The sequence below is a fragment of the Centrocercus urophasianus genome, unplaced genomic scaffold, assembly GCF_019232065.1.
Source record: "Centrocercus urophasianus isolate 14NV4802_14NV808 unplaced genomic scaffold, USGS_Curo_1.0 seq_25, whole genome shotgun sequence".
NCBI lineage: Eukaryota > Metazoa > Chordata > Aves > Galliformes > Phasianidae > Centrocercus > Centrocercus urophasianus.
This window is the reverse complement of record NW_024884811.1, coordinates 7888727-7900874: the sequence shown is the minus strand read 5'-3', so window position 1 is coordinate 7900874 and position 12148 is coordinate 7888727. Positions and strand designations below refer to the sequence as shown.

At 39.5% G+C, this 12148-nt stretch overlaps 1 protein-coding gene across 1 annotated transcript in view; it reads left to right on the top strand.

Annotated features, from left to right (window-relative positions):
- The window catches only part of ZSWIM6 (zinc finger SWIM-type containing 6), a 77719-nt gene that overhangs the window by 28014 nt on the left and 37557 nt on the right, over positions 1–12148 (top strand). Inside the window, exons 3-4 of the mRNA XM_042825886.1 lie at positions 6458–6606; positions 7129–7279. Coding sequence (XP_042681820.1) covers positions 6458–6606; positions 7129–7279 — 300 coding nt within the window. The remainder of the gene's footprint in view (positions 1–6457; positions 6607–7128; positions 7280–12148) is intronic.

Here is a 12148-nt window from a genome sequence, read left to right as displayed (position 1 = left end):
GTAACTAGAGGTAGGACTAAAGGGAATGGTCTCAAGTGATGATAACTCCTGCATTGCAAATGTTCAATTTGTGATAGAAATCATCTTGTAGACCTCTCTTAGAAGAGTTTAATCTTACTAAACTATTGTTTGAAGCAGAGTTATTATTGAACACTGCTTGGAGGCACAGCGGTAAAGAGGTAAGTAAAAGGAAAAACTTGCAAAAGCTTGCTTATGAAAGTAATGGAAGACCTAACCTGGTGGAGAGACCCCAGGAACAGCTTTAATCAAAGGGAGGTCCATTCTGGCTCTGTATGAGATGTTAGATATTACCTGAGTGGTATTTGAATTTCAGAGTTTCTTTGTCTGAAACTTTTTTTTTCCCCTCATGGTGTGTTGGTTCTTTTTTTCATAGTTCAGAGGTAGGCAAAAGAAATCATCTGTCTTGAATACCACTGTTAAATAATCAACATCTAAGGCTTTGAAGAGCTCTGACCACAGTGTTTGTCTTGATTTGCTTACGAGCTGACTTGGGACATGGAGTAACTGTGCAGTGCTTTCCTTCCACAAAAGGCAAATTGGATAATTGTTTGTTTGCTCAGAATTCTGCCTTGTGCAGTATTTGATGACTTTGGCCAGGTTTGAGATGGTTTTGGCCACTTTCCTTGTGTAGGAGGTCACTGGGGTAAGCTAATGGAGTGGCTTATACTAATGGCACAGTCTGTGAAGCGATGAATCCTTTTTTAGATCCTCAGTTGATGCAAGTGGTGTTGTGTTCTTTCTTGTTTCTTGACTGAGCCTCACCCGAGGAAGGAATAGGGAGTTAGTCTAAGAAGCATGGGGATAGAAAGCTGAGTATCACCTTCCATGCCTGCTGTAGTTATTATTGGGTAATGTAGGGTAGGGCTGAGCAACAGAATACAGTGTATTTCCAATCTATTAGAGTTCCCTAAAAGTGAAAAAGGAGATATTTATTACTGAAGAAGGTAGACTGTATTCTAAAAAGAGAGACTCTTTTATATGAGTCTGCTTAAACTAACAAAATTGAGAATCTAGTAGCAAGAAGGAAATAACAAGCAGTTTTCTTTCAAGGTAGGTAAGTATTAGGTGCTGCAGTGTTTATTCTTAGAATTATGTGGTGATCCAGATAATGGGAAGGAAGTAACAAAAAGCTAGTCAAAACTAGGCAAATCTCAGAAACCCAAGCAGTGATGAATAAAGTAGTCTAATATAAACTGAAATGAAGGTTTAGTAACTACGAAACAAAGATAATGTTTTTTTATTAAATTTATATTTTCAGGAAAGGATTTTGCACATTTGCTAAACGTTAAAGTAGAACTTATACAGAAAATATACGGTTGGATTTTCTTCTGAGATATAGAACATAAAAATAAAGGGGCAATAAAAACAGTGCATGCTAGTCTAGAGTGATAAGTAGGTTTTTATCTGCCATGTGCAGGCAGACTTTGAAACTTACTGCTGTGCCACATTTGTGAGAATAGGATTTTAGCAGGAGAGGTTAGGGATTGTCAGCTGATAAGTTACAGCATTTTGCTGTGCAGATGGAATGGGAAGAAGTTTTTGGAACGTAAATTTTTGACAGGACGGGAGTGTAACTAACCTCAGAAACTTGCCACAGCATGTGCTGTTTGTACCTTTTCTGTTATTAGCACTTGATGCTTGGCTGCAGTTGCCCTTTTTCTCTGATGCTGTGCTCTGCTTAACAGGTGTTGTATTCTGTCCAAAAGTTCTGATGTTAGGGACCAGATGAAGTGACTTATATTTTAACATCAACTCATTTGGGAAAATTAAAGGCTTACCAGTATTCTTGAATTATTATTTTCATGATCTTTTGTTTTATATAATTATTATTTAGAACAGTTCTGAGTATGCTGGTTTTATAAAATCAATTGCTGTTTTGTTGTGAATCAGTGTACAGCAAACTTATTTTCTAGTTGGGGCCACTGTGCCTTTGTGTACTACTCAGTAAGTTGTTGTTGGTCCCTCTTAGTTGTTGCTGTTTTCCATATCTGCTCCTAACACTGCTATGGGATGACAATGACATTGAACTGATCTACTGTTCATTTGTATAAATTAAATTCAGAAGACTTGTGATGTGAAGTTCAAAAAGTTCAGCATGACTGTGGATGAGTAATTCAGAGAAGTTCAAGTGGAAGGTTAAAACATTTCAGGCCTTAAAAACTGCGTTCTTTTATTTCAGTCATAGTTCGCTGCTGATCTGGTCCTGAGTATTTTGTGATGTAGACTAATTTCAGCCTATTTTAGTTAAAGTGCTTTGGTTCTGCTTAGCTTTGTTCTTGAGGCTTTCAATGCCAGATCTTAAATGTTGGTGCTCATTTTGCAAGCAATTGCAGTCAAAACTGCTATGTAACTGCTCAGTGTTTAATTTTTTTAAATGCTTCTGCTTCTTAGAGCTTGGAAGTTGTTTATGCTTAACTTGTAGCCTGTTATGACGATAAATGAGAAAGGTTGCTACCTCTGGTTTCAAATTTTGTTTCAATGTTCAGTGTCACAAACAACTGTGCTTCACTACTATTTTGATTGCTAAGATCATATGGGTGTTTTAATTTTAGTAAAAGAGCATGAGTAAATGCCTAGCTGTATCTATATGCCAAATACTGTATTTATTGTATTTAACTGTTTTTAAGTACATGACATAAAACCTATTTCAAAGACCAGTCATGACAGAAGTTAACAAAGCCAGAGGTTGAAGGGGGGAAGATTAATATGCAAGTGTCTATAAACTGACACAGTTTAATTACAGGTTTTAGTATTTAGTGTAATTATACAGTTCTTTTCACTTTCATAGTTAAAATGTGAGCTAATTTATCTGCATGACACCCCTCTAAAGCGTATAAGTAATATTTATCCCCAGTTTATAAGTAGGGAAAGGGATTTGCCCTCGGTACCAAGCTGTGTTGCAGAGATGACATTCAGACTGCCTGGCTCTGGGCCTCCTTTGGTCAAAGCCTTGAGGTGGCTATCCAGGGCCATGCTGCTTCTGGAGTCAAGCTGCTGCCTTGGGACCAGACGTTCAGAACTCCTTGCCAGTTACTGTTAGTACAGCTTTTATCAGCATCTAAGGCAGCGCCCCCTGAAATTCCGTTGCTTGTTTAAACAGTTTCTCCTCTCCTAGCCTGGTCCCCTGTCTTCAGAAGAGAAGTTGCAGTTTGGAAAGTCTGTTGTTCAAAAGGGATATGTGTGTGAGCAGAAGAAAGGCTCAGTTAGTGATTGTTCACCTTACTGCATATTAACACAAGAGTCTCAGAAAAATCTGGTTGAGAGACATGGAGATAGTAGTCTGCGGGCCCGAAAGCCAGCAATGTGAGCAGTGAGGGCAAAGGATTCCCTGGCAGTGATGGCAGGATGCATAGATCAATAGAGGTTAGGGGATGACCTGCTGGAGAGGAGGGAGCTCTGTGGAGAAGGACCCCAGTTCAAAAAAAGACAAGGGATCCAGCAGTCCAGAGAAGGGCTGCAAAGATGATTAAGGGCCTGGACTATCTCCAGTATGAGCAAAGGCTGACTAACCTGGGATTGTTTAGCCTGGAAAAAGGAAAAGGAAAGAGGATCTGATAAATGTTTATAAGTATCTGAAGGGAGGTGGGAGACAAGTGGATGAGGCCAGTCTCTTCTTGTGCTGTGCAGCAATAGGATAAGGAGAAATTACTTGAAATCTGAGTATTGGAAGTTTCATACTAACACACAGAAGAACTTCTTTATGGTAAGGGTGATGGAGCACTGCAGCAGGTTGCCCAGAGACTGAATATCTTCACAAAGATACTCAAGACCCAGCAGGATACGTGCATATGTGACCTACTGTAGGGTACCTGCTTTAGCAGGGAGTTGGACTCGATGATCTCCTGAGGTCCCTTCAAACCCTTCTGATTCTGTGATTCTGACTGGGTCTGGGCTCGCCCCAGTTGTGCACACTATCTCCGTGCCTTGTTAGCCTGGGCTCCTGATGATGGCTGCCAGTGGTTTGGAAGGGTCAGTGAACTACAGCCCTTGCTGGTACCAGTTAAACGTGTGCTGACATTTCATTATACAGCCTGACTTTAAAAATCCTTATCATACTTATTGTAGCCTTGTCTTGAGGAAAGCAGTAAGTACTGTGGTACTTTCTGGTACCCCTGTGTATAGTACTGAATTGAATACTGTCTTAAAGTTCAGGCTCCAGTGTGACAACTTCAGCTTTTACGGTATTCTAACCCAGTGGCATAAAAAATAGTGCTGGTGTAAGTGTAATACAATGTAAGTAAGTCCCCAGTAAAAGTATATTTGGGATCCTGCTGGAAGAAAGGGCCTGGGTGGGAGCGCAGCCGTGGGCCTGGGCAGCAGGCACCCTGGTTGCTGGGGAGGAGCCCTGTTGTTAAAGCATCTGTGGTAGGCTACAATGAAATGTAACCTTGCAGCACATGCTGACTGATGAGCTTCTGATAAAATGTAAACAGCTATGGAAAGAATTTTTTTTTTTTTCTCTAAGTAGGGAAGCTTAGCTGAGGAATCTTGAGCTATTTTTAATACAATTTAAAAGTAGCTATACCAAAACTGTTTAAAGACAAATCTCTGCTCAACTAAAGGATACATATGTTTTGTATATCAGTGTTTTTGTTTAATTCCATTTCACAGATCTTTTTCTCTGCATTTTAGAGCAATGAAATATTTAAGCTGTTTGCAAAGTGATACTACAGACCTGGGTCTGTGCAACAGCCACACTGCTCATTCTCCTGTGACTTGATTTCACTTTTTATCTCAGTCTTTAGAACTGAAGACTTACCAGCAAGTGTTTCATGTTGCTGACTGAACTGAAAGCCCAATGAAACTAGAACAGTAAAATCTAGGCACTCACAGAAGTTCTTAATTTTTTGTTTTATTGTCCTGTTTTGGGCTTGTTTTCTGTCGTCTGAGGTACTCTTATGTTTCCTGTGGAAGGCACGAGAATTTTTTCACATCTTCAAAGATGCAATTTCTTATTAATCCAAGTACACATTTATAAGAACAGCAGTGCTGCATTCCTAGTTATGGGTTCTGAAGTTGGAGGCAATTTAGGAAGTTGCTGAGACAAAAGATTTTCCTAATACTCTCAGCAGCTAGAAGACAGCACATCCCTCTGACCTTTTAAATCTTTCTGTTGTGTTTTCATTGAATAAAGATCCTACCATTCACTACAACTGCTGGAAAGCTTCACCTGCGTGGCACAGCTGCAAATGTGAAATGAAGGCTTAAATCAATAGAATCAATGTTTAATTCATGTTCATCTGAAGGGTTATAGATGGCTGTATGTTTTGAGTTCTCAGGACTTTTTGAAAGTGAGCTTTTACAAATCTGGCTGTGTAATTTTCACTTCCTCCAACATTCTTCTTGTAGCATTGGCGAGAGAGGTATCACGGAATGCAATTTAAAGGTGATAGATTGCATAATGTGATTTAGTTTCTAACATCTTAAAAGCCAGCAGGGGCAGAAATTCCACAGTAGTGACAAGCTCAACATGAAAATATCTAGTTGAGTCTTGGGCAGCTTAAAATACTTTGTATCTGGTACAGTGATACACTACCTTGACAGTCTAGATAAGTACACTTCAAATTTCTCACTTTAAATACCTTTTAAAAAATACCCAGTGGAAGTATGGGTTAATTCAGAAATATGTAGATTTCTCAATGATGGAAGAACTTGTTTTAGTTAAATCTTTAGCCTTCAGAAAAAGCCACCAGTGGAAAATCACTTATCTCAACTGTAAAATTTGTGTTAGAACAACCTTTGGCCAAAGTGCATCCTGATGTAAATTGCAGTTGTTACAGTTTGCACTAGTCTAATTCACTGAAATTCACTCTATCCTGATAACACTGTGTGCAGTAAAATTCTCATTCAGAAGCATGAGCATTAAAGTATTTTTATGCTGGATGTGCCTTCAGTGCTTTAAGACTTTGGATTTATTTGGGGATTTTTTTTGCTCTTTGTTTAGCTTTGCAGAGTCATCACAGCTCAGAGACACTGAGATGATTACTTTCCTCATGTTCATCAGTAGCAGTGCTCACTAATAGTCACTTAAACATGAGTAAGATTGCAGAAGATACAGGAATTGCACGTGTTTTGGGGAAAGTGGTTTTAACGGTGCAGTAGTAGAAATGCTACGCAAAGTGTAATTTTCTTTGTAAAAGCTTCCAGTATACCTACTGAGATGAGAGGAAAAACCTCATTTTTATTTTAATGTTTTATAATAAAAATACTGCTTATATAAATAGCATTTGATAGGCTATCATTTCTTTCCCACTAAGTGCTTAAGACTACTGAGGAGATATTTCAAAATCTATTTTAAAGAATGCTTAGATTGAAGCCAGGATGTTCAAAACAGGAAAAAACACGAATCCATAAACCTTTGCAATACTTCCCTCCTTTGGACTCATGAACCTTTCATCTTTATCTACAACATAATTTCTTTTCTTGCTGTTTGCAGGTGCTCCTGACCCAACAGCAGGTGCTAGCATAGATGATGAAAACTGCTGGCATTTGGATGAGGAACAGGTCCAAGAACAAGTTAAACTCTTCCTCTCACAGGGTGGATACCATGGATCAGGGAAGCAGCTTAACTTGCTTTTTGCAAAGGTGTGTTGAATTAAAGTCTTAAAGTTCCCCTTCTTTCTCTCCTCTTATTCCTCTAGCCAGACTGTACTTGTTAGTGTCTTACTCCAAATTCTGTTCTTCTAAATACATAAAGCCGTAAGAATGTGATGATAAGTTAATCATGAGCTGTTGAACAGCCATGGGCCACAGTCTCGTGTCTCAAAATCAAGTTAAGGATATGAAGTAACATTTCAACAATTTGTATCTTTGTTGTTCACTTTTTCCCTACCTTAAAATGTTGGAGAAACCTGTAGAAATGATAGTTTTGCATCATGTTGCATAATACACATGTAGATTACTTGTGGAAGAAGCATTTGAGAATTGCATGGAGTACTGAAATCAAGTAGTTAAAAATGGGAAAGAAGACTATTGTTTCCACTTAAGAATGTCACTTTGTATATATTAATTTTATTATTGAAGAGCGGTGGAATGTTTAACAGTGAAATGCTGTCTGTACTGTGTGGAACTTTTTTTCAAGTTTGTATTAAAAGGCTCATTTCCTAGGTGCGAGAGATGCTTAAGATGAGAGATTCAAATGGAGCTCGCATGTTGACGTTGATAACGGAGCAGTTCATGGCTGACCCTCGTCTGGCACTTTGGAGACAACAAGGAACTACAATGACTGACAAGTATAGGCAGCTCTGGGATGAACTGGGTAAATACACAGACTTCAAAATCATCTGCTGTTCATATGTACAGTGAAACAATTATGTGTTTGGGGGTGGAGGGAAGCTGTTGTGGTCCTAGGTAAAAGAAGTTAGTTTTATACAGCTTTGCTTGTTCAGTTAGGGTTGGGTGAAGTTGAATTTCTGATCTACTGTATGAGATGGGAGGCATGGTATGAGATAATTATGATTGCAACATGTAGTAAGAAAATAACTTGAGAATCTAAAGAAATGAAGCAAGAAGTGAAAATACAACTGAGGGTAGGTATATAAACCAATAGTGATTAACTGGATAGGTTAAGGAAGACGTCACTTCAAAAGTAGAGAGAAAGAGAAGCCAAAAGGAGGAGATGTATTAAGAGTATGAGAAGACTACAACAAAGGAAGGAAGTCCGTTATGTAGTTGGGAAGGACGTCACGTAATTGAGGGCTGAAACAGTTAACACTGCTCTACAGAAAAGGTCGGTTGTGACCAGATATGCGACATGTACATCAAAGAGAGGAATGCAGGCTGATATGGATAATGAATACTTAAACTAGTAAAATCTGAAGGCACTTAAAAGGCACTCAAAATGGTTACAGAAACTTGCTGATGCAATTTTGAAGTCTTTGTAACAGCTTGAGAAGTTCTCAAAGTATAAGAATTTATGGTAGGGAAGGAAAACTAGAAACAGTTTGAAGGTAGATGTCACCAAGATTGTAAAGGAAGGTAAGCAAGTGGGAAAGAAAAATACTTAGTAACTACCAGCGTGGTATTTTGGACATAAGGAGGAACTTTTTCTCTCAGGGAGTGGTCAGGCACTGGAATGGCCTGCCCAGAGAGGTGGTGGAGTCATCATTCCTGGCAGTGTTCAAGAGGAGTCTGGACGACGTGCTCTGTGATATGGTTTAGTGCCAGTGGTGGCAATGGTGATGAGGAGACGGTTGGACTGGATGATCTTGTAGGTCGTTTCCAACCTTGTGATTCTATGGTTCTATGATTCATTGAGTGTAAGGTAATGGAACAAACTATTATCAAGTGGGTATAGACATGTAAAATATAACAGTGATAAATGACCTGGATTTTTTTAAATGATAATAAATCTGATTTGTTTATCTAAAAGATAATTCACTGAGCATGTGAAAAGATTAACATGATATATCTTAGCTACAGTAAGGTTTTGTTGCTGTCTTGGAGACTTTCTGAAAGCAAGTTGAAGATGCATAGGCAAGATGAAATCGCTTTGTGGTTTACGGAAATTTTAGTAGTTACCTGTGCTTTCACTGAATCTGTAAAGAACTTCAGGTTGACTTGGAGGAGCCTGTCTTGAGATGCATTCTGGCCAATATAGCTATTTCTGACTTACATGGTATGAAAGATGCATATATATAAAAACTTACAAACAATGCCTCATGAGACTATATGTAAACACTGTGGAGAATGGAGCCAGAACTCATAACAGTTTACGTATGTTTAGGGGATGCAAAACCAAGCTAAATGAAGTAAGATGAAGTAGAAGTAAATTAAAGTAAGAATAATTCCTTCTTTTAGAAGGGAAAAGTCAATGTAACTTTTCCTTCTTGTAAAGGTTAAAAATGACCATGATTGATTTCGTGTTGTCTAGTGGGTCTGGGACTAGATAAAATATTAGCATAAGTAATATTCACTCTAAATGAAGCATTAGGCTAATAAAGACTGGCTTGTCTAGCTGAGATTATAGATTTCTGTAGTGAAAAATCTTATTTATCGTAGCAGGTAAAATTTTACTAGAGTGAGTTTTGATATAACACTTATCCAGTTTGGAGACCTGTGACTAGTGGTGTTCCCCAGGGGTCAGTGCTGGGTCCAATCTTGTTCAGTGTCTTCGTTGACAACCTTGATGAGGGGATAGTGATCACCCTCAGCAAGTGTGATAGAAAACTGGGAGGAGTGGCTGACACACACGAAGGCTGTGCTGCCATTCAGCAAGACCCAGACAGACTGGAGAGCTGGACAGCAAGAAACCAGATGAGATTCAACAAAAACGAATGTCAGAAGAGTCTTGCACATGGGAAGGAATAACCACAAGTATCAGTACAGTCTGGAACAAGACCTGCTGGAGAGGAGCACTGTGGAGAAGGATGTGGGGGTCTTGGTGGATGACAGGTTGGGCAGGAGCCAGCAGTATGTCCTGGTGGTTGAGAAGGCCAGTAGGATCCTGGTGTGCTTTAGAAGGAGCATGGCCAGCAGGTCAAGGGAGGTGATCCTTTCCCTATACTCTGCCCTGGTCAGGTCTCCCCTGGAGAGAGTATCCAGTTCTGGGCTCCCCAGTACAAAAAAGACAGGGATCTGCTGGAAAGAGTCTAGCAGAGAGCCATGAAGATGATAAAGAGCCTAGAGCATCCCCTATGAGGAAAGGCTGGATGACCTGGGTCTGTTCAGCCTTGAGAAAAGAAGACTGAGAAAGGATCTTATTAATGTCTATAAATATCTTAAGTGTGGGAGTCAAAGGGACATGGCCAACCTCTTTCCAGTGGTTGTGGGGACAGGACAAAGGGAAACAGCCATAAACTGGAGTGTAGGAATTTCTGCTCCAATATGTGAAGGATCTACTTCACAGTGAGGTGACGGAGCACTGGAACAGGCTGCCCAGGGGAATCATGGATTCTCCTTCTCTGGAGATATTCAAGACCCACCTACACGCCTACCTGTGCAGCCTGCTGTAGGGAGTCTGCTTTGCATGGGGTTGAACTAAATGATCTCTAGAAGTCCCTTCCAACCCCTACAGTTCTATGACTGTGATAACTACCTTGCCTTAAGTGTAACAACCATTGTAGCATGGCATTTTTATGAAGCTTTGGGAATAGTGCTTTTTGCCAACACGTGTTTAACTGGACATAAATGTCACAAAAATCATATCCCATCATGCTGAGGACTGGAGATTCTCATGCTTCATTGCATATGTGAATTGAGCTGGTAGGTGGTGGAAAGACAGAATTGAGCTCTCCATCTGTTACCTGTAGCATTCTTAACACATACTGCCAGTAAAAGGTTTTGTTAAATTTTCTTAGCAGCTCCTTGTTAATTCAGTGTCATATTGTGATCATCTTCTTGATAAAACCTATCTGAAGGTGGAGGAAGTGGAATCTCTCGCAGCATCAAATAATATTTTAAATTAACGTAATTGATTAGCTTACCTCTATTTGATCAGAATTACAGTTGCCACTCGCAGAAAACCACCGTGCAACCTTCAGCTTCATCACTACTTCAGCTGCTATATTTGTTATCTGAGGTAGGCTCTGCTGTTTCAGTCTTCCGCTGCTCTGTCTCCTCTGATGGTATCAAAGTATTTTGATCCTGAGAGAGATTTTCTGTAACCAATATTTCATCCACATCAGGTGCATAGTTGGCTAAGGCAGAACACAACTTGGTTCTTGTACTTCCAGCTTGTTTTCACATTGATGAATTTTCCAGATCATCCCCACTCTGGCAGAATCCCTTCCACTGGTAGTGCTGACCAGGTTCCATGGAAGTTGCTCTTAACTGTATGAATCTCTCCAACTGGACTCCTATCTTGTGTGAAAAGTGCAAGCTGCTCTCGTGTTTTTTGTTAAGATCTCACCTTGAGTTTCATTATAGTTAGACATGTCCTCTATTCCAGATGAAGCATGCGTCACTTAAAAAATAAATAAATAAATATATGTGAAAGAGGCTTTAAGACAAGCTGGAATCATAGTAGCAAACTACAGAAGAAGCAGCAGGATGTCTGTGGAGACTGATAGTTCTGGTAGTAGCATGGAGAACTTGGCTATCAATGTATTTTAAAATGTTTGTTTCCTGTCTTGTTCTCATCTTCTTGGCTGTCAGGGAACTAAAATAACAAAATAGAAAGGGTGGGATAGGCCTTTGAATACTTCACTTACTGTATTATCTGTTCACAGTACTCTGAGAGCGTTAAACGTGTGGCTTTTATTAAAAAAAAGTTATTTATGAACTCACTTATTTTGCAGGTGAGTAGCAATTTAGCATGGTATTTAATGGAAGACTTTAGGACATGTGAAGTATGTAAATACAGACTCTGCTTAATAAAGGCTTGCTTGCATGCCCTGGGATGCCATCTGCCATCCACTAGGCTTAGGGCCACTTTGTCAGTTCCATCTTGGCATAGGCTTTTAAGCGTACCTAAATAACTTCAGCTTTACTCCTTTACTGTGTCACTTGAGCCTTTCATTAGAACTTAACTGATGCTTCCTGCTTGCCACTGAGCATTGGCAAGGGTACTGGAAGGGCACACAAGTCCCTGATCAGTTTCTACTGGAGTTTATGGTAAATTGCACTGACTTCATTAGAAGTCAGATTGGGCTTGAGTGTTCAGAGGTGCTGATTTAAATAAGTTGATTAAAAGTAAATACTTTGCCTCTAAGTGGGAGCTTGGCAATTTTCTAATGCAATTCAGTAAGCAATCATTCAAAAGACTCCAGTTAACTAACTAGTTGTTTGTAGGGCTTTTTTTGTTGTTTTTCTTAAAGCCTTCAGATCAAGAGGAAGAATGCAACAATTATACTCAGCTGATTTCCCGTTGTATGTCAAAGAAAGGGTTAAGCTAAGTACTACTTAGGGTGGTATTGGCAAGGTCAAGATTACAGGCTGAGGTTATAAGCCTTCCTCGTATACTTTTCATGCTAGAACGTAAATACGACTTCAGTGATGCACTGCTGAACACTTCCAACTTGCCACAGTAATGTGAATACGCTTTCCAGATTTTAAAGCTGAGCTGGATTTCTTCATGTTGTTGCTGTTGAAATGGTGTTTTGTTTCAGTAAGTAAATTCCACATGCTGATCTTTAGGCATTTAACTCTCAGTGACCATGGTGGAAGACTTCAGTATATCAGAATGATT